The sequence below is a fragment of the Ornithorhynchus anatinus genome, chromosome 4 (assembly GCF_004115215.2).
Source record: "Ornithorhynchus anatinus isolate Pmale09 chromosome 4, mOrnAna1.pri.v4, whole genome shotgun sequence".
Taxonomy (NCBI): Eukaryota; Metazoa; Chordata; class Mammalia; order Monotremata; family Ornithorhynchidae; genus Ornithorhynchus; species Ornithorhynchus anatinus.
Genome location: NC_041731.1, coordinates 20,796,938 through 20,818,474, shown reverse-complemented (window position 1 = coordinate 20,818,474; position 21,537 = coordinate 20,796,938). Strand labels below are relative to the sequence as shown.

General features: G+C 44.9%; 1 protein-coding gene and 1 long non-coding RNA gene across 3 annotated transcripts in view; one reads left to right on the top strand and one right to left on the bottom strand.

The window, feature by feature from the left end:
* The window catches only part of DERL1 (derlin 1), a 19,791-nt gene extending 14,674 nt beyond the window's left edge, over nt 1-5,117 (top strand). The window contains exons 7-8 of one of the 2 annotated variants that reach the window (XM_029063025.2): nt 301-316; nt 3,115-5,117. In XM_029063025.2, the coding sequence (XP_028918858.1) occupies nt 301-316; nt 3,115-3,135 (37 nt within the window). In that variant the 3' untranslated portion in view covers nt 3,136-5,117. Of the gene's footprint in view, nt 1-300; nt 412-3,114 lie in introns of both variants that reach the window. The other variant, XM_029063024.2, reaches the window with a different exon arrangement.
* The window catches only part of LOC114811189, a 25,128-nt gene extending 3,591 nt beyond the window's left edge, over nt 1-21,537 (bottom strand). The window contains exons 1-3 of the long non-coding RNA XR_003758863.1: nt 21,388-21,537; nt 17,860-17,985; nt 17,123-17,228 (exon numbers count right to left, since the gene is read on the bottom strand). This is a non-coding gene — a long non-coding RNA (uncharacterized LOC114811189). The remainder of the gene's footprint in view (nt 1-17,122; nt 17,229-17,859; nt 17,986-21,387) is intronic.

The window sequence follows — 21,537 nt, the reverse complement described above, 5'->3', positions numbered from 1 at the left end:
GTCAGCTAGATGGAATTTATTGAGCGCTTATTGTGTGCAGAGCACTGTACTAAGAGCTTTGGAGAGGACAAGAGAACAATATAACAGCCATATTCCAGTGCAAGCTTTGGAGCTGTGTGACAGGTCTAGGTGAGACAACATAGACTGGCCTAAATCTAGAACCTGGGGATTGTTGGAAGTTTCCAGGACTTTGGCATTTACTAGGCTCAGTCCCTTCAGTAGTTTAGTTTTGAGTTAGATCTCGTAGGTTTAAAGCTCGAAGTCAACATTTCTAACCTTGCATTTCCATCTCCTTTACAGGGTTATCAATGAGCTGGTAGGGAATCTCGTTGGACACTTGTATTTCTTCTTAATGTTCAAATATCCAATGGATTTGGGAGGAAGAAATTTTCTGTCTACACCTCAGTTTTTGTAAGTGGTCTTGTCGATTCCCTCCTTCACTACCTTATTATGGAATTAATTACCTAGATGTGTTTTTAGTATGTTTTACAACCAGGTTAAACTTTCCAGTGGATCCAAATCTTTGTTTGTGAAGAGGTCAAGAGTGGGGATTTCTGACCCCATTTAAGTGACAGAGAAATTGGGGCCCAGAAAGGTAAAGCAGTTGCCCCGAAGTCTCACACAGAGCAGCCAAGTGAAGGATGAAATACAGTTAGGAGCTGTGAGCTGGTGGACCAAAATCTGAATCGAAGTCAAGTGTTTCTGAAGCCCTGGGGTCTAGACCTGGGTTCTAATCCCGGCTCTACCACTAGTGTGCTTTGTGACCTTGGGCTAGTCATTTCACTTTTCTCAGCCTCAGTTCCCTCATCTGTAAAATGGGGATTAAGGCTGTGAGCCCTATGTGTGACAGGGACTGTGTCTGACCTGCTTAGCTTGTATCTACATCAGTGCTGGGCACATACTAAGAGCTTAGCAAATACCATAAAACCACCCCTGTGCCCCCCCCCCCACCAAAAAACTGCTCTCTGGTTTCTAGTCTGTTCATCCATCCATGAATCATTTGAGAACAAGGCACAATGGATAGGTTGGTTTGAGAGGAATGAAGCATCCTTGGTGGGGAGTAGCAAGAGAAGCAAGGGTCAGTAGGGGTAGAAACTGGAGTGCCATCAATCAGTGGTATTTATTGAGCACTTAGTGTGCATAGCACTGTTCTAAGTCCTTGGGAGAGTCCAAAGCAAAGGAGTTGCTAGACATGTGCCCTGCCCACAGGGAGCTTACAGTCTAGAGGGAAGATAGACATTAATAGAAATAAGTTATGGAGATGGACATAAATGCACGATCCAACCAAAGGAAAACCCTGCATTTAGAAGCTACCAAGTAGAAACGCTCTCCCCACCACCAACAGTTCAACTTGGTACCTGTCTCTGAGATGCAGATAGCTTGCCTCCCCCATCCCCGTTTTTTGTAGCATTTAAGTGCTTACGATGTGCCAGGCACTGTGCTAAGCGCTGGGATAAATACAAGCTAGTATGTTTGGACACACTCCTTGTCAAATATGGAGCTCACAATCTTCACCCTTCTAACTTCCAGCCTGGCCTCTATCTCATGCCCATATGCTGGTTTGTGGTTATGTCCTGGTTCAGTTGGAGGCCTGACCAGAGCTCTGGATTCACTTTTAGCACAGGGTACCCAGTGCACATAATTCATTTATGTCCTTTCCACCCAAGCCCCTTGCCTTGCTCCAAATTATTATAGTAATAATAATAATAGTGTTTGTGAGTGCTCACTATGTGTCAAGCACTGGGGTAGATACAAGATAATCAGGTTAGACCCAGTCCCTTGGGGAGGGAGAAACAGTTATTGACTCCGCAATTTACAGATGAGGATACCAAGGCCCAGAGAAATTGTGACTTCCTTAAGGTAAACTGCAGGCAAGTGGCTAAACTGAGATTAAAACTCAGATCCTCTAACTCTCAGTTCTCTGTGCTTTCCACCCGGCCACACTGCTTCTCATGACTGGCCAATTTTGTCGGAGGCCTTCCTGATAAATTTTGCCTGTAGATTAGATGACAGAGTGCAGCTAAAAATATATTCCTTTCAGAAGCAATAACTGCCACAAAATTACCATAAATTTTGGTTGATTACGGGTAATTGGGTGCCTTTTTATACTAATGACTCGCATTTAATTTCACTATAATGGGTTTGAGCTGTGATAACGGCTTCCGTATTGTCTTACGACAGTAAAGCAAAATTACCCTTCTTGGAGTGTTTTGAGCTTTTAAAAAATGTATTATGTATGTATTATGTAGGAATATTGAAGCACAACTAGCCATAGTAATGTTAAATGACTTGCATTGAAAATGTCTTAATTTCACATCCAACATAGATTCATATAAGATGGGGGAGGGTTGAGAAGCAGTGGATAGAACACGGCCTGGGAGTCAGGAGGACTTGGATTCTAGTCCACCACCTGTTGGCTATGTGACCTTGGGCAGGCCACCACTTCTTTGTACCTCAGTTCCCTCTTCTGTAAAATGGGGATTAAAGCTGGGAGCCCATGTGGGACATGAACTGTGTTAAACCTACCTAGCTTGTATCTACCCCAGTGCTCAGAACAGTATGTAGCACATAGTGAGTGCTTAATAAATGCCATTTTAAAAGCCTGTGGTTTTCTAACCTGTCTTCAACTAATACCTCCCTGGGGGAATTTGACTAGCAGCGAATCATTGTTAGGAGGAAAAAAAATAAGTCCTGGCATTGGAGATTGTGTTTACCATTCACATAATATAAAACAAATAGGTCACTAGTTTACCTGAAGCTATTTTTTTAATTTTTTTTCGCATGTCTAAAGAATGCCTCTTGAACCTCCAGTAGTTACTCTCTAGACTGTGAACTCGTGGCCAGGGAACAAGAGTACAGACTCTGTTGTCTTGTACTCTCCCAAGTGCTTAGTACAGTGTGCTCTACATATTAAGCATTCAATAAATAAATGATTAACTTGTATCTACCCAGTGCTTAGTACAGTGCTTGGCACCTAGTGCTTAAAGACCATCAAAAAATAAAGTACTATTGATAGTCCATTGATGGATCGGGTAATTCTCAACCTGTGAGCAGTAAGGTGGATTTTTCTAATTGTGCTCCCCTACCAACTCCCATTTCTCTTTTCCGTTTCAGGTACCGTTGGCTGCCAAGTAGGAGGGGTGGGATCTCAGGTTTTGGGGTCCCTCCTGCCAGCATGAGACGGGCAGCGGAAGATCAGCCCGGCGGAGGTGGGAGACACAACTGGGGCCAAGGGTTCCGGCTAGGGGATCAATAGAACGTTCCATCGAACTCGGCAAAACCGAGAGGCCTCTGCAAATCAGGATTGTTCCCCTAAAGCTGCTGGATTTGCCCCGAGCTGAATGTAGTTTTTCTGGTACCGAGCCCGATTGTTTTTCAGTCTTGTGGGAGAAATGGCGAGTTTCCCTCTCGATTAGAGATCCGTACGTCTGTATGGCTGGGAAGAAAGAAACGTTTGCCTTTTGCCTCTTTCCGTCCAAATCTCCACTTTCGCGTCTTCTTCTTGGGCCTCTTCCCCACTCCTCCCTGGGCCCATTGCTCAAAGGTAGCTTCTACATTATTTTGCTTCGTTGGATTTTTTTTGTGTGTGTGGTAAACATCGAAAGCACAGTCCAAGGCTGAGTTAACCAATCTCATACCAAAAGTCCCCATTTCCCTTTTGGTACCAAGAGGCCGGATTTTTGGTGGGGCATCACAAAACAAAAAGTTTTCTTTGGCCTTCCAAAATGGCCAAAGAGGAGAGGGAATTCCGAATCGACAGAAAGGGAAGACTAGGTAGGGGAGAGGATTGGCATGAGAAGAATTGCTAAGGCCCAAGACTGTCCTTCCACCAGCTCTCAGCATCGATTAGATAGAGCCATCCACAACACCGATCTGATCGATTTCGTCACCCAGCTCGGAAAAACCAAAGCTTGCCTTCCATTTGCAACCACTCTTCGGCCTTCCCGATGATTTTCCAGCTGAGCTGGGCTTTTTTTCCCACGTTCATGAAGTGAAATGGGCTAAGAACAAACGGATCTAGATGGGCTGCAGACGATTCTGGGTTGAAAGGATACTGGTTCGTTTCGGAGGGTGGGGTGGTCTTATTCAGAAACAAGAGTTACAGACTCTGAGAATTCCAAACAACTTGATTGCCAGCATTTCCGTTTCAGTGGGTGAATTTTTTGATTTTTCTCCCCCTTCAGAAATAGCTATGTCACCAGTAAGGCTTTGGGAATCTACAGTGTTCACAGTTAAAGCATTTTTAATCTGCAAATCAGGTGACTTATGTGTGTCGTATATACGGCTGGCCACCAATTGGAGTCAAACTCAAGGAACTTTGAAACAAACACAAACAGATCAGTTTTCTTTAAGATGTATCTTTTCCCACTCCTACAAATGTGATTTTTTTTCCCTTTTTTTCGTTTCGATCTCTGGGTCATGGGGACTAGAGGGAATTTACCAGTGATCTGTCTAAATGTCAACTGTGCAGGGGGGAAGAGGGTGAAGTAAAATCACTTGGTTTCTTCCCTGTGTGCACTAATAAAGATGAATTGGCAATTCCCCCATTTTATTTATATTAAAAAAAACATTTACTTAGGTGGAGAGAGTGTGGCTCTTCGTATTACAGATGCCTGTGTGTGTGAGTGGTTTTCTTATAAAATTTTAGGTATGTCCCCTGTGATTCTGCGTACTTCCCCTTCGGTGTTTAGAACTACCTACGGCAGATAGTGTCTTTCACCTGTCATGTGGTTTCATTGAAAAACTAGCATTTCCTGGTAAACAAAGCTCCGGCTATATCTAGAGATGGTTGTGTAGACCATCCTTTTACCGGTAACAATATCAACGGGGGGAGAAATGGTTTCTAAAACTTCATGAGGAAGCAGTATTTCAGGGCAAAGTGAAACTTGGGACCCAAATGTCGCAGGCTCATACACACCTTTAAAAAGTAATATCAGAAATCCACCCCTCACTATGTTGGATCATTTACATGGTCCAAATTTGCTCAAGTCTGCATTGATGGTCCAAATTCTTGGTAAGAGATGGATCCTTAATCCTTTTGTACAGAGAACATCCCTCTTTGTAATGACACTTTTTTATTGGTAACATTTTAAATTAAAGTTTGCAAGTTGAAGATGGCCTTTTATGTCTTTAGTTTCCTTTACCCCTCTATGACGTCCATACCATAAATCGGTAACCTAGTTCTCGGCTACAAAATATCTCTTCAAGGAGACCTGATCTGTCAGTCCATCAGTAGTACTTATGGAGCACTTCCTGGGTGCAGAGCCCTGTACTAAGAGCTAGGGAGGGTACAGTACAACAGAGATGGTAGAAACGTTCCCTGCCCACAAGATGCTGACAGTCTGCACACTTTCTATGTGCAGAGCACTGGACAAAGGAATTGGGGGAGAAGACAGGGCAAGTGAGTTGCACATTTCCTTCCCACAACAAGCCGCTGTACAAAGTGCTTGGGAGAGGCCGATATAAAAAAGTTGGTCAAGGTGTTCCTGCCCACAATGAGCTTAGTCTAACAGCTGGGGAGGACAGATGTTAATATTAAGAAATTAAAAAATTTATGAATATGTACACGTCACCATAATGTACATGGGTATATTAGTGTCCCCAAGAGAGGAAATTTTCTCCAGAGCAAAATCTTTTCTCCTCGTTTTTTCTATGTAAAGTCCAGAGGTGCTGTAGATTCTTTGCTACTTAGAATTGTGGTTTTGGACTTCCCTCTATTTGCATCTGCCTGCATATGGGCAGAAAGAGTGAAAAATGAATGAAGACCTGATTTTCTCATTCCTCTGGGTTGGATTTAAAAGAAAGATGTGAGAAATGCCAGTTGAAAGGATCACTTTCAAATTCCAGAGAAGCAGCATGGCCTAGTGGATAGAGCGCGGTCCTGGGAGGCAGAGGACCTGGGTTGTAATCCCAACTTGGCCACTCTGCTGTGTGACTTTGGGCAAGTCACTTCACTTTTTTGTGCTTCAGTTCCCTTATCTGGAAAATGGGGATTAAGACTGTAAGCCCCAAATGGGAGATGGATTGTGTCCAACTTAACTTGAAACTACCCCAACACTTCATGCAATGCCTGGCACACAGTGAATGCTTAAATAGCTCCTTATGGGCAGGGAGCGGGTTAACTAATTGTGTACATACCTGTAATTTTATTTATATTAATGTCTGTCTCCCCCTCTAGACTGTAAGCTTGTGGGCAGAGAATGTGTGCGTTGTACTCTAATAATAATAATAATGTTGGTATTTGTTAAGTGCTTACTGTGTGCAGAGCACTGTTCTAAGCGCTGGGGTAGACACAGGGGAATCAGGTTGTCCCACGTGGGGCTCACAGTCTTAATCCCCATTTTACAGTTGAGGGAACTGAGGCACCGAGAAGTTAAGTGACTTGCCCATAGTCACACAGCTGACAAGTGGCAGAGCTGGGATTCAAACTCATGACCTCTGACTCCAAAGCCCATGCTCTTTCCAGTGAGCCACGCTGCTTCACCAAGTGCTCTCTACCAAGTGCTTAATATAGTGCTGTGCAAATAGTAAGTTCTCAAACAGCATCAATTGATTAACAAATACTACTTTCAAAAAAACAGCAGTGTGGGCCTCAACATTTTGACTTTTAGCAGTCTGTCAGTATCATAAGGTTTGAATATTGGGTGTCATGGGGATTGGGTATGTAGTTGAAGATTAAAGGGAAGCAATGTGGTCTAATGGATAGAGCCCAGGCCTGGGAGGCAGAAGGACCTTGGGCTCCATTCCTGGCTTTCCCAACTTGTGTGCTGGGTGACCTTAGTCAAGTCACTTCACTTCTCTGTGCCTCAGTTCCCTCATCTGTAAAATGGGATTGAAAACTGTAAAGCCCACCTGGGCCATGCATTGCGTCCAACCTGAATAGCTTGTATCTACCCCAGCGCTTAGTACAGGGCTCAGCACATAGTAAGCACTTAATACCACAATTATTATTATGATTAAAGCCAACTCCCACCTTTCTAACAGGCCTCTCCTCCCTCCCTTTTCCCCGTGACTGGGAGGATGCTGAAAACTGCCTCTGGATTAGGACATGTCCATGGAGCAAAGGAATGAATATGTTGAAGAGCTGAGAGTTGGCAGGGGGAAACGGCAAATCAATTGGCTTGGGAGGAAGAGGGCAAAAAGGGCCTTAGTGCAGAGCACTGTATTAAGAAGAGGACAATATTACAGTACAACGGATACGTTTCCTGCCCATAATGAATTTACAGTCCAGAGAGGGAGGCAGACGTTAAAAGAAATGAATACAGATATGGACATAAGTGCTGGCGGGCTGGGAAGGGAATGAGTAAAAGGAGCAAGTCAGGAAGATGCAGAAGGGAATGGGAAAGTAGGGCTGAGACAGGGAAGGCCTCTTGGAGGAGATGTGCCTTCAGTAAGACTTTGAAGGGGGGGAGATTAACTGTTGGATATAAGGAGGGAGGTTGTTCTAGGACAGAAGGATGTGGGTGAGAGGTCGGCAATGAGAAGTGGATAGAGCATGGGGCCTGAGAGTCAAAAGTTCTAATCCTGCCTCCGGGACATGTCTGTTCGGGGGCCTTGGGCAAGTCAAATCAGTGCCTCGGTTACCTCATCTGTAAAATGGGGATTAAGACCGTGAGCCCCAAGTGGGACAAGGACTGTGTCCAACTCAATTTCCTTGTAACCAACCCAGCACTTAGTACATTGCTTGGCAAACAGTAAGCACTTAGCAAATATCACAATTATTATTATTATTCATTCATTCAACTGTATTTACTGCATGCAGAGCACTGTACTTGGGAGAGTACAATATAACAGTAAGATTCGCTGAAACAAGCTTACATTATTACAGTGCCTGGCATATAGTAAGTGCTTAACAAATATCATAAAACTCCAAAACAAAACAAAAAAACTCCAGCTCTGCCATCCTTACACCACCGATTCCTTCTCTCTGCTTATCTGATTTTAGTCTCACACATGGATGAAGAAACGGGGTGGGGTGGGGGGGTGTCTGCAGTATGGGGGTGAGGAGGACGAGAGAATGGGGCTACTCTGCTCCTCTGGAAAGGGACAAAAGGGGCAATAACTAGCCATGGGGTAACAAGCTCTACTTCTGTTGGGTGACCTTGGACAAGTCACTTAACTTCCCTGGGCTTCAGTCACCTCATCTGTCAAATGGGGAGCGAGACTGTGAGCCCCATGTGGGAAAGATATTGTCCAACCCAATTTGCTCATATCCACCCCAGCACTTAGTACAGCGTCTGGCATATAGTAGGCACTTAACAAATACCATAATTATTGTTATTACTATTATTATCCTTATACCACTGATTCCTTCTATCCACTTGTCCAAAATCAGTTCCATGCATGGATGAAGAAACGGGGTTGGGGAGTTGGGGGGGGGCGGGGAGGGCTGGCCTACATCCCTTCTGCTCTGAAGCAACCCTCTCTAAAGTAAAATGATCCAGAGAATGCAAATAGGCTTGGATTCCCAGTTCAGCATCAGTCTCACCCTTCCTGAGACAGGATGCAGTTAAGGGAGCCGCTTTGTGTGATTTGAGATGTTAATGTGTCTTTGAAGTCTGTGTGTGTGTACACACACACACATACGGGGAGGTGGAATAGATGTGTAGTGGATGGGGGTCTGTTGCAAATCCCCCTTGGATGAGGTGATGCAATCTGCAATTTTGACAGCTCAAAGCACTGGGGGCATCCGCTAGATCCAATTACGCCGCAACCTCTCAACTAGAAGCAGACTACGACAGCATCGAACACTCTACGCTCCCCGGCACTGGGGCGTTCTTGGACCTACCAGAGAGGACACGTTCTGGGCTTTCTCTCTGGGTCGCCCCAACAATAACTAGAAATGGCTCATCAGCAGATTCTGCCCGAGTGATGAGAAGCAGTGCAGCCTAGTGGATAGAGCCTGGGCCTGGGAGGCAGAAGGGCCTGGGTTCTAGTCCTGGCTCTGCCACTTGTCTGCTGTGTGACTCTGGGCAAGTCACTTCGCTTTTCTGGGCCTCAGTCACCTCATCTGGAAAATGGGGATGAAGATGGGGAGCCCTATGTGGGACAGGGACTGTGTCCAACCTGATTAACAGGGTAGGGAATATGTCTGTTATATTGTTGTACTATACTCTCTCAAGCGCTTAGTACAGTTCCCTGAACACAATAAGCACTCAATAAATACCACTGACTGATCAATTCAAATAGTCGCAGAAGAGTAGTCTTGAGTAGCCTTACTCTGGAGTCTGCTCTAATGTGACCTCTCTTCGAGAAGCAGCATGACTTAGTGGAAAGAGCATGGACTTGGGAGTCAGAGGACGTGGGTTCTAATCCCAGTTCTGCCAACTGGCTGCTGTGTGACCTTAGGCAAGTAGCTTAACTTCTCTGTGCCTCAGTTACGTTATCCATAAAAATGGGGATTAAGACTGAGAGCCTCACGTGGGACAACATGATTACCTTGTACCTACCCGAGCGCTTAGAACAATGCTTAGCACATAGTAAGCGCTTAACAAATAGCATCATCATCATGGGCTTATTAGAGTGCTCTGCACACAGTAAATGCTGAAGGAATAGCGTCGATTGATGGATTGACTCTAGACTGTCCTGCTCGGCTAATGGCTACCACTTTCTGTTTTAAAGTCCTTTCAGAATGTTTGAATGGAAGACTCAACCCTTTGAAAATATCAGTCAGTCGACTGTTTTTACTGAGCGCTTACTGAGTGCAGAGAAATGGTACTAAGCGTTTGGGAGAAGCAGAATGGTTTAGTGGATACAGCATGGGCCTGGGACTCAGAAGGTCATGGGTTCTAATCCTGGCTCCACCACTCGACTGCTGTGTGACCTTGGGCAAGTCACTTCACTTCTCTGAGCCTCAGTTACCTCATCTTTAAAATGGGGATTGAGAGTGTGAGCCCAGCAAGGGACAGGGACGGTGTCCACCCCAATTCGCTTGTATCTACCCCAGCGCTTAGAACAGTGCCTGGCACATAGTAAGCGTTTTACAAATACCATTATTATTATTATTGTTATTACAATGCAACAAAATTAGGGGATGTTACCCACCCATAGTGAGTTTACAGTCTAGAGGGGAGATAAGCATTAATATAAAGACATTAATTAAATTATGGATATGTACAAAAGTGCTGTGGGGCTAAGGGAGGGGTGAATAAATCCAAGTGCAAAGGTGACGCAGAAGGCAGTGGGAGAAGAGAAAAGGAGGGCTTAGGCAGGGAAGGCCTCTTGGAGGAGATGTGCCTTCAATAAGTCTCTGAAGGTGGGGAGAGTAACTGTCTGTCGGGTATGAGGAGGGAGGATGTTCCAGGCCACAGGCAGGACGTGGGTGAGAGGTCAGGGGCAAGACAGACAAGATGGAAGTATGCAGAGTAGGTTGGTGTCAGAAGGGCAAAACATTCAAGTACTGATGGAATTTAGAAGGAAAATGGAAATACTAATACTAACCAAAAAATCCTGCATATCAGCCATCTGGTCGACTTTGGGGGGAATTAGTATAGAAGGGCATGAACTAATAATAATAGTGGTGTTTGTTAAGCATTTACTAAGATGCGAGCCTGAAGGGAGGGGGAGAGGACAGGGGCGGAGATGTAGATCTGCGTGTCATCTGCGTAGAGATGGTAGTCAAAGCCGTGAGAGCGGATGAGTTCACCGAGGGAGTGAGTGTAAATGGAGAACAGAAGAGGGCCAAGAACTGACCCTTGAGGAACTCCAGCAGTTAAAGGATGGGAGGGGGAGGAGGCGCCAGCGAAGGAGACCGAGAATGATGGGCCAGAGAGGTAAGAGGAGAACCAGGAGAGGACAGAGTCCGTGAAGCCAAGGTGAGATAAGGTATGGAGGAGGAGGGGATGGTCGACAGTGTCAAAGGCAGCAGAGAGGTCAAGGAGGATCAGAATGGAGTAGGAGCCATTGGATTTGGCAAGAAGGAGGTCACAGGTGACCTTAGAGAGAGCAGTCTCGGTAGAGTGGAGGGGACGGAAGCCAGATTGGAGGGGGTCTAGGAGAGAATGGGAGTTAAGGAATTCTAGGCATCGATTGTAGACGACTCGTTCTAGGATTTTGGAAAGGAAGGGTAGTAGGGAGATAGGACGATAACTGGAGGGGGAAGTGGGGTCAAGAGCGGGTTTTTTTAGGATGGGGGAGACGTGGGCATGTTTGAAGGCAGAGGGGAAGGAGCCCTTGGAGATTGAGTGGTTAAAAATAGAAGTTAAGGAAGGGAGGAGGGCAGGGGCGATGGTTTTAAGAAGGTGAGAGGGAATGGGGTCCGAGGCGCAGGTGGAGGGGGTGGCACTTGCGAGGAGGGAGGAGATCTCCTCTGAGGATACTGCAGGGAAGGATGGGAAAGTAGGGGAGGGGGTTGGTTGGGGGGAGGGGAGAGGCGGAGGGGTGACTTTGGGGAGCTCAGACCTGATCGTGTTGATTTTCGTGAGGAAATAGGTGGCCAGCTGGGATTAGAAACTAGGTCCTTCTGACTCCCAGGCTCGGGCTTTAGCCACTAGGCCATGCTACTTCCCTACTTCACCTTATTAATCCATCAATCATAATTATTGAGCACTTACTTTGTACAGGGCACAGTACTGAGCACTTGGGAGAATATGACAGACACATTACCTGCCCACGAAGAGCCCACAGTCTAGAGGATATTAACTGAGCACCTAAGTGCAGAGCACTGTACCAAGCGGATGCAAGAGGACAAACCAAAAGAATTAACAGATATTGCCACCCTTAGCACCTATGTTTATATTAAGAACTCCATTTATTTAATTTTCCATACTCTTATTACTGTCAATCATCAGTCAATCAGTGCATTGTTTTTATTGAGCACCTGTTAGGTGTGGAGCACTGAACTAACACTTGGGAGAGTACAATAGAACAGAATTAGCAGACAGGTTCAGTGGCCACATGAGTTTACCATCTAGGGGGGGTGGACACATAAATATAAAAAGTTAAAAATTAAAAATTTCATTCTGCATTCCTCTCTCTACCTCAGTTACCTCAAAAGTCAAAAAGGGACTAAATATCAGTGCTCCTTCGTTCTTAGACTGTGAGCTCCACAGGGGCCAGGGACAGTGTCTGACCTAATTAACTTGTACCTACCCCAGCGTTAGAATAGTGTTTGACACACAGTGAGCAATTAACAAATACTATAAAAAAGGGCCTGGGCCTGGAAGTCAAAGGTTCTAATCTAGATTCCACAGCTTGTCTGCAACGTGACCTTGGGCAAATCGCTTCACTTCCCTGCGCCTCAGTTCCCTCACCTGTAAAGTGGGGATTAAGACTGCGAACCCCATGTGGGACAGGGACCGTGTCCAACCTGATTAGGTTGTAGCTACCGCAGCGCTTAGAACAGTGCCTGACACATATAAAATGCTTACCTAATGCCATTAAAAAAAAATGTCATTTCGTGGCTCAGTGGAAAGAGCCAGGGCTTGGGAGTCAGAGGTCATGGGTTCGAGTCCCCACTCTGCCACTTGTCAGCTGAGTGACCGTGGGCAGGTCACTTTACTTCTCTGGGCCTCAGTTACCTCATCTGTCAAATGGGGATTGGCTGTGAGCCTCACGTGGGACAACCTGGTGGCCCTGTCTCTCCCCCAGCGCTTGGAACAGCGCTCTGCACATACAGTGCTTAACAGATACCAACATTCTAGTCTATTATTCTATTTATTTGCTATTGTTTTAATGAGATGTTCCTCCCCTCGATTCTATTTATTGCCATTGTTCTTGTCTGTCCGTCTCCCCCGATTGGACCGTAAGCCCGTCAAACGGCAGGGACTGTCTCTATCTGTTGCCGACCTGTTCATCCCAAGCGCTTGGTCCAGTGCTCTGCACATAGTAAGCGCTCAATAAATACTACTGAATGAATGAATTATACATATAAATATATATATATTTATTACCCTATTTATTTTGTTAATGAAATGTACATCGCCTTGATTCTATTTAGTTGCCATTGTTTTTACGAGATGTTCTTCCCCTTAACTCTATTTATTGCCATCCTTCTTGTCTGTCCGCCTCCCCCGATTAGACTGTAAGCCCGTCAAACGGCAGGGACTGTCTCTATCTGTTGCCGACCTGTTCATTCCAAGCGCTTAGTACAGTGCTGTGCACATAGTAAGTGCTCAATAAATACTATTGAATGAATGAACTAAGCACTGTACTAGGTGCTGGGATAGACAGAATATAATTAGATCAGATACAGTCCCCATCCCACATGGGGCTCACATTATAAGGAGAAGGGAGGACAGGTATCAAATCCCCATTTGACAGATGAGTAAACTGAGGCCCAGAGAAATTAAGCAATCTGCCCCAGGTCTCACAGCAAACAAGTGGTACAGTCAGCATTAGAACCCAGGCCTTCTGACTCCCAGTGAATGTTGAGCAAATGAAATTCCAAATATGAATAGCTCCAATTTATAAGCGACAGGGGAGAGCACCTCTAAAAAGGTTAACAGCTCAGCTATAACTTAAGTCACGCCTGTCCTGATTAATGTGCATCTAGGGATTGTATCCAGGCATGAGATAAAGTTGAGTATTTCCAACTCACTTGAGAAATACATAATCGTTAATCAACGTTACGGCACCTCTCTCAGCAGTCTAGACTAAGTGGCCTCTTGTGATCACAGAGCAAGTCCTTGAAAAAGAATGGAGCCGTATTTTAACGTTTGAAAAATATAACTGCGGACACATCGGACAAGGGTCCTCCCGGGAAGAGAGAGGGGTAGTTTGGGGCAGGGAGTGTGGTGACTCTGGTAATAATCATTTTGGCATTTGTTAAGTGCTTACTATGAGCCAGGCACTGTACTAAGCGCTGGGGTGAATACAAGCAAATCGGGTTGGACCCAGCCCCCGTCCCATGTGCAGCTCACGGTCTTGATCCCCATTTTACAGTGGAGGGAACTGAGGCGCACAAAATTTAAGTGACTTGTTCAAGGTCCCACACTGGGTGCTCTGCATTGTACTAAGCACTTGGGAGAGGACAATGTAATAGAGTTGGTAGTTGGTAGACATGTTGCCTGCCCACAAAGTGCTTACACAGTCTAGATGGGGAGACAGACATTAACAGAAATAAATTACCAAGGGAAGGGTGAATAAAGGGGGCAAACACAAGCGCAAAGGTGACACAGAAGAAAGTGGGAGAAGAGGAAATGAGGGCTTAGTCAGGGAAGGCCTCTAAAAGGAGATGTGTCTTTGGATAAGGCTTTGGAGGTGGGGAGAGTAATTGTCAGATTTCAAGAGGGAGGGGATTTCAGGCCAGAGACAGGACATGGGCAAGTAGTTGGAGGCAAGATAGACGAGATCAAGTGAGAAGGTTGGCATTAGAGGAGTGAACTGAGAGGACTTAGTACAGTGCTCTGCATCCCATAAGCGCTCAATAAATACGACTGAATGAATGAGTAGCAGATCAAGGAATGGAAGTGACAGCTGGGAGACAGAAGATAGGGGAGTTGAAATGAATCACAGAAGGTCTCATGGTGGAGATGAGATTTCAGAATGGACTTGAAGATGGGGAGAACTGTGGTCTGACAGATTTGACTCGGAAGGGAGCTCTTTGCAGGAGTCGAGAAGGGTGAGGAAGAAGTCTGTGGTGAGAGAGAGGAGGATGTGGCAAAATGATTAGATTGGCATGAGAGGAGCGTAGAGTGTGAGCTGGGGTGTAGTGAGAGAAGAGAGTGGATAAGTAGGTTAGTGGAAAAATGATCTCCTACTACAGCCCAGCCCTGCCACACTATTCTCCTCTAGTGCTAGCTTACTCACTATGCCCTGATCTTGTCTATCTTGCCGCCTACCCTTTTCACACATTTTCTCCCTAGTCTGGCCCTCCATCCCTCCCTCTCCATATGCACCTGATCACCTACAAGGCCTTATTTCTCATCTCTTCCTAGAGGCCTTCCCTGATTAAGCTCTTTTTCCCTGGCCTACTCCCCCTTCTACGTTATCTTATGTACTTGGACTTGTGACCTTTGGACCTCTGATATTTGCCTCACCCTCAATCACACAGCCCTTATGGACATATCTATAAATTATAAATTAGATATTACTTATTCATATTGAGGTCTATCTTCCCCCTCTAGATTGTAAGCTCACTGTGGGCAGGGGATGTGTCTATCAACTCTGTATTGTACTTTCCCAAGCATTTAGTACAATGCCCTTTGCGCCCAGTAAGTGCTCAATAAATGCTAATGATGATGACTGATGGTGACATAGGACGGGGAGAACTGAGTTCCTTTAAGACCGACAGTCTTAAAGATTGGGTAATGGTTTGAGGAGTGGGGAGATGTGTGTGCAGTGATTGTTTTAAAAAAATATTTTGAATTGTAAAGTGAACAGAATAAAGACTAGAGGCAGGGAGACTAAAAATAATAATAATAATGAGAATAATAGTAATTGTGATATTAGACCAATACCAATGAGATCAATGAGAATAATAGTAGCAATTGTGATGCTAGATTAATACCAAGGAGACCAATGAGAATAATAATAATAATAGTAATTGTGATTAGACCAAAACCAATGAGACCAATGAGAATAATAATAATAATAGTAATTGTGATGTTAGACCAATACCAGTGAGACCAATGAGAATAATAATGATAATGATAGTAAAGAGAAGCAGCGTGGCTCAGTGGAAAGAGGTCATGGGTTTGAATCCCGGCTCTGCCACTTGTCAGCTGTGTGACTGTGGGCAAGTCACTTAACTTCTCTGAGCCTCAGTCACCTCATCTGTAAAATGGGGATTAACTGTGAGCCTCACAGGGGATAACCTGATTACCTAGTATCTACCCCAGTGCTTAGGGAGTACTTGGCATATAGTAAGCACTTAACAGGTACCATAATTATCATTATTATAGTAAGTGCAGTTAATAATAATGTTGGTATTTGTTAAGCACTTACTATGTGCCGAGCACTGTTCTAAGCGCTGGGGTAGATACAAGGTAATCAGGTTATCCCATGTCAGGCTCATAGTCTTAATTCCCATTTTACAGATGAAGCACAGAGAAGTTAAGCGGCTTGCCCAAGGTCACACCAGGCAGAAGCTCACTTGGATGGAGAGGAATAGACTTTTTAAAAAATGGTATTTGTTAAGCATTTACTATGTACCAGGCACTGTACTAAGTCCTGGGGTAGATACAAGTACATAAGGTCGGACACAGTCCACATCCCACATGGGGCTCACAGAAATCAGAAGGACCTGGGTTCTAATCCCAGCTCCACTTGTCACTGTGTGGCCTTGGGAAGGTCACTTCATTTCTCTGGGCTTCAGTGACCTTGTCCTTAAAATGGGAATGTGGGACATGAACTGTGTCCAACCTGATTAGTTTGTATCTACCTCAGTGTTTAGTACAGTGTGTTCCATATATTAAGTAGGAAGGAAGGAAGGAATCCTCAATTTACAGACGAGGTTAACTGGGGCCCAGAAGTGAAGTGACTTGCCCCAGTCCCACAGCAGACAAGTGATGGCGCAGGTATTAGAACCCAAATGCTTTGACTCCCGGGCCCATGTTCTTTCCACTAGGCTATGCTGCTTTTGGAAATGTGGAGAAAGAACTGACAGGATTTGGCAACAGAGAGAAAATGGGGGTTGGAAGAAAGGGAAGGTTAAGGCTAATTCTATGGTGACAGGCTTCAGTGGCAAAATGGCAACTCCCCCTCCTCCTGGATTCTCACCCCCAGCAGACTGATCCTACCACGTGGCCTATTGGTCAGAGCCCGGGCCTGGGAGTCAGAAGGACCTGGGTTGTAATTCCGGGTCCGCTACTTGCCTGCCGTGTGACTTTGAGCAAGTCACTTCATTTCTCTATGCCTCAGTTCCCCTTTCTGTAAAATGGAGATTAAGACTGTGAGCCCCATGAGGGACGTGGCCTGTGTCCAACATGATTAGCTTGTACTGATCCTAGCGTTTAGTACAGTGCCTGGCACATAGTAAGTGCTCAGCAAATACCTTAAAATAACAATCCCAGGGAGTTGCTCTGATCTGGATCCCATGGCATCAGAAGGCTCTGGGCCAGACTGGGGGCTTGGGGATCTCAGGGTCCTATTTTGGGGGCACCTTGTACTTATGACTTCTTGTCTTTAGAGGACAACCCAGAGCTTGCTTGTCAGAGTGCTCGCCGGTGCAGTGCTCTCCTACCGTGTCCAAGACTTTAGTCTTCTTCTTGAGGAGATGGTGCCGTTCCTATTTGCGTTTCACAGCTGATAGATCATCACTCCTAGTCAGGGAGCTCTTAGAATGAATTCTGAAATCAGAGGAAAGATAATAACAATATAGACAATAATAATGTTGATATTTGCTAAGCACTTATTATGTGCCAAGCACTGTTCTAAGCGCTGGTGGAAAGTTCAAGGAGATGCAAATTCCCACTCTAGCTATTCCAAATTCCTTCCTGCTGTTTCTCTTCACCCTGTTCTTATTTTCTTTTTCATTTCTTTCTCACTCCTTCCCTGTCTTCCTATTTTTTAAAATGGTATTTTTTAAACACTTATTATGTGCCAGGCAATGTACTAAGTGATGGGGTGGACACAAGCCAATCAGGTTGGACAGAGTCCATGTCCCACATGGGGCTCACAGTCTTCATCCCCATTTTACAGCTGAGGTCACTGAGATCCAGAGAAGTGAAGTGACTTAACTTAGAAAAAAGCTTGACACAAAGTAAGTGCTGAACAAATCCCATCATCATCACCATTATCAGTCTTCAAGATAGTCCCGGTTCCTCCCTTGCCTTCTGTGTAACCTTGGGCAAATCACTTTAAGTGGGGATGAAGATTGTGAGTCCTATGTGGGTCAGGGACTGTGTCCAACCTGATTAGCTTGTCTCTACTACAATGTGTAGAACAGTCCCTGGCACACAGTAAGAGCATAACACATACCATTTAAAAGAAACAAAAGATTGGGTCTCCCAAAAGGTTTGTCCTGGGTGTTGAGTTTTCACAAGTAGCTCAGAGGAAAGGGGCCTCCAGAACACTGGGATGAGGTAGCCACTCCTTGACAGGAAGCTTAGACACATCAGAAAGAAGGGAAGGGAAGAGATTTTTAGATATCTGATCTTCGATTTGCTTCTCTGCAGTCTCTGTCTTTTGCTCCACAACAGGATATTGAACTTTATCTGAGGAACTATAGCCTTTTGGTCTATTAATGATGATTCTTGATATTTACTCTGGGCTATATGCCAAGCATTGAACTAAGCGCTGGGGTAGATATGACATGATCAGGTGATGCACAACCCATACAGAACTCATAGTCGAAGGGGGAAGGAGAATGGGTAACTAATCTCCATTTTACAGATGAGGAATCTGAGGCACAGAGAATAATAACTACGGTATTTGTTAAGAATTTACTATCTTCTAGATTGTGAGCTTGTTATGGGCAGGGACTGTGTCTGTTGTTGTATTGTACTCTTCCAAGTGCTTAGTACAGTGTTTTGTGCACAGTAAACACTCAATAAATACGACTGAATGAATGAATGCTAAGCATAGTAAGATCTTACTATGTTCTAAGCACCTGGGTTGATACAAGATAGTCAGGTTGGACGCAGTCCCTGTCCTATGTGGAGCTCACAGTCTAGGTTGGAGGGAATATAATTTAATCCCCATTTTACATATGAGGAAACTGAGGTACGGAGAAGTTAAGTAACTTGCCCAAGAGGGGGACTGGATCTAATTCCTATCTCTTCTTTCCCAGTGCTTAATACAGTCTCCTCACAGTGACTAATAAATACCAGTGATTGATAAATACTGTTACCACAGCACTCAACATCTGTACACTACGCAGCATGGCTCAGTGGAAAGAGCCTGGGTTTGGGAGTCAGAGGTCATGGGTTTTAATCCCCACTCTGCCGCTTACCAGCCGTGCGACTTTGGGCAAGTCACTTAATTTCTTGGTGCCTCAGTTACTTCATCTGTAAAATGGGGATTAAAAATGTGAGCCCCATTTGGGACATCCTGATCACCTTGTATTCCCCTCAGTGCTTAGAACAGTGCTTTGCAGATAGTAAGTGCTTAACAAATACCACCCTTATCATTATTATTAAAGAGATTCAAGGCATGTCATCTCAACATTAGCTAAAGGAGATGTAATGGGGCACAGCCTTTGCAGAAATTGAAACTGGTAGCTTTGGCTTTTCAAGTTTTAGTGAAGAATTTGTCCAACATAAGGCTCAAAGGATCCTTATTTTTTCTTTACAAAGCATCTTGTGGCAACAAAACTTTTTCTGGACACGCCTGCTCTCTACTCAGTCAAACAAATTTATTGAGTGCTTCCTGTGTGCAGAGCACAGTACTAAGCGCTTGGGAGAGTACAATATAACAATATCACAGACATGTTGCCCGCTCACAATGAGCTTACGGCCTAGAGGACGAGCTCGTGCAAAGCATGCTGCTCAGGTCCTCGTAGGTTATACCAGGATTCCAGGAATCCTGGTTCCCCTTGCCAGCTGCGGCAACTGTGAAGCTTCTCACCCTCACTCCCTCTGCCTCTTCATTTGATCAGATCCACAAGGGATCCCCTCTCACCAAGGGAGGAAACATTACCTCAAGCGTAAATTAGATTATCAATCAATTGTATTTATTGAGCACTTACTTTGCATAGAACACTGTACTAGGCGCTCAGGAGACTATAACAATTAGTAGACACAGTCCCTGTCCCTAATGAGCTTACAGTCTAACAGGGAAGACAGACATTGATACAAACAAAAAATCAATTATGGTTATGTGCATAAGTATTAAGGGGCTGGGGGGAGGGTGAATAAAGGGACCAAATCCAAGTGCAAGGGGGATGCAGAAGGGAGTGGGAGAAGAGGAAATGAGATCTTAGTCACACTCTAAGCTCACCGTGGGCAGGGAACATGTCTACCAACTGTTCTATAGTACTCTTCCAAGTGCTTAGTACAGTGCTCTGCACACAGTAATAGCTCAATAAATACAATTGATTGATTGGAAGGCCTCTTAGAGTGCCTAGCCCTCTGTTTCCCCCCACCCCCCCCATCCTCTTCTGTTTCCAGAAGGCCCAGCTTCCCTCTGCACTAAACTCCACCAATCCCCTCTTTCACCTTTCATTCCAACTCCTGGCACAAAGCCCTAGCTCAAACCCCTTGGAACAAAGTCAACCTCCTCAGCTCCAGACTGTAAGAACGAGCTAAAATTGATTGTGTTTGTAAAGCCTGTACAAATCTCGCAGTGTCCAAAAATACATTGACTCCTCACCACCCCCTCATTTAGAGGGGCGGGGGCTTGGATGAGTCGTTGTGAGTCTAGTCCGCCAGTCCCATGGGAACGGTTGCTAATGTCTGCTCTGTCGCTTGTGAACCAGCAAAAAAAAAAGGTGGAAAATCAGCAGTTTTCAATTCATACTGTGTAAAAAGAGTCTCTTCAGGAATGGGCCACTGCCTCGGGCTGAAGTTGAGATCACCTTGGCCCAGTCTCGTTGAGTGTGTCAGCACCTATGTTCATGTCCATAATCTAATCTGTCTCCCCCTTCTACAAAGTCAGCACCTTGTCGGTAGGGAACGTGTCTACCAACTCTGTTATATTGGATTTCCCCAAATGCTTAGTACAGTGCTCTGCACACAGTAAGCACTCTAGACTATAAGCTAATCGTGGGCAGGGGATGTGTCTACCAACTTGGTTATAATGTACCCCCCCCCCAAGCATTTAATGGTTCTCTGCATACAGTAAGCACTCAATAAATATCATCAATATGATCGATTTGGGAATAATTAACAGTGAATCTGGTGAGAGAGGAGGCTCTGCAAATGGCTAATTTTGTCAGTGGTAATCAGTCACCTAACCTACATTTTTCTCAGACAAACTCATCCCAAGTGGATGATTTCTACCACCATTTTAAGATCTATCTACACCAGTGCTTGGCATTCATTCAATCATATTTATTGAGCGCTTACTGGGTGGGGAGGACTGTACTAAGTGCTTGGAAAGTACAATTCAGCAACAGAGACAATCCCTGACCACAGTGGGCTCACAATTTAGAAGGAGGGAGCAGACATCAAAACAAGTAAACAGGCATCAATAGCATCAATATAAATTAACAGAATTATAGAGATATAGGTCACCCGCTGCCTAGACCATCCTGCGAGTGCCACCCCGCCCACTTGGCAGCGTGATTGGTTGGCACGGGTAGGCATGGAAAGGCAGTGGGCTTGGCACTGAGTGCTTAGTATATTTTCATCATCAACCTGCCTCCACTGGACTGTAAATTCCTTGACATCAACCTGCCTCCACTGGACTGTAAATTCCTTGAGGGCAGGTATCATGTCTCCCAACTCTATTGTACTGTCTTCTCCCAAGCACTTGTCCAAGTACAGTTTCTGCACATAGAAAGCACTCAATAAATATCATCATTTGATTCCTGATTTCCCCTCTGGTTGGGACTATCGAGGTCCTTACCTTGTAGCCTGCCTTATCATTGGCTGTCATTTCTGGAACATAACGACTCCACAGACACATGTCTTCCAGAATACTCCACCTCCATCATTCTGGTAATGGATCCATAGTTTTCTTGGTACAAATCCAGAATTGGTTTACCATCATCTCCTT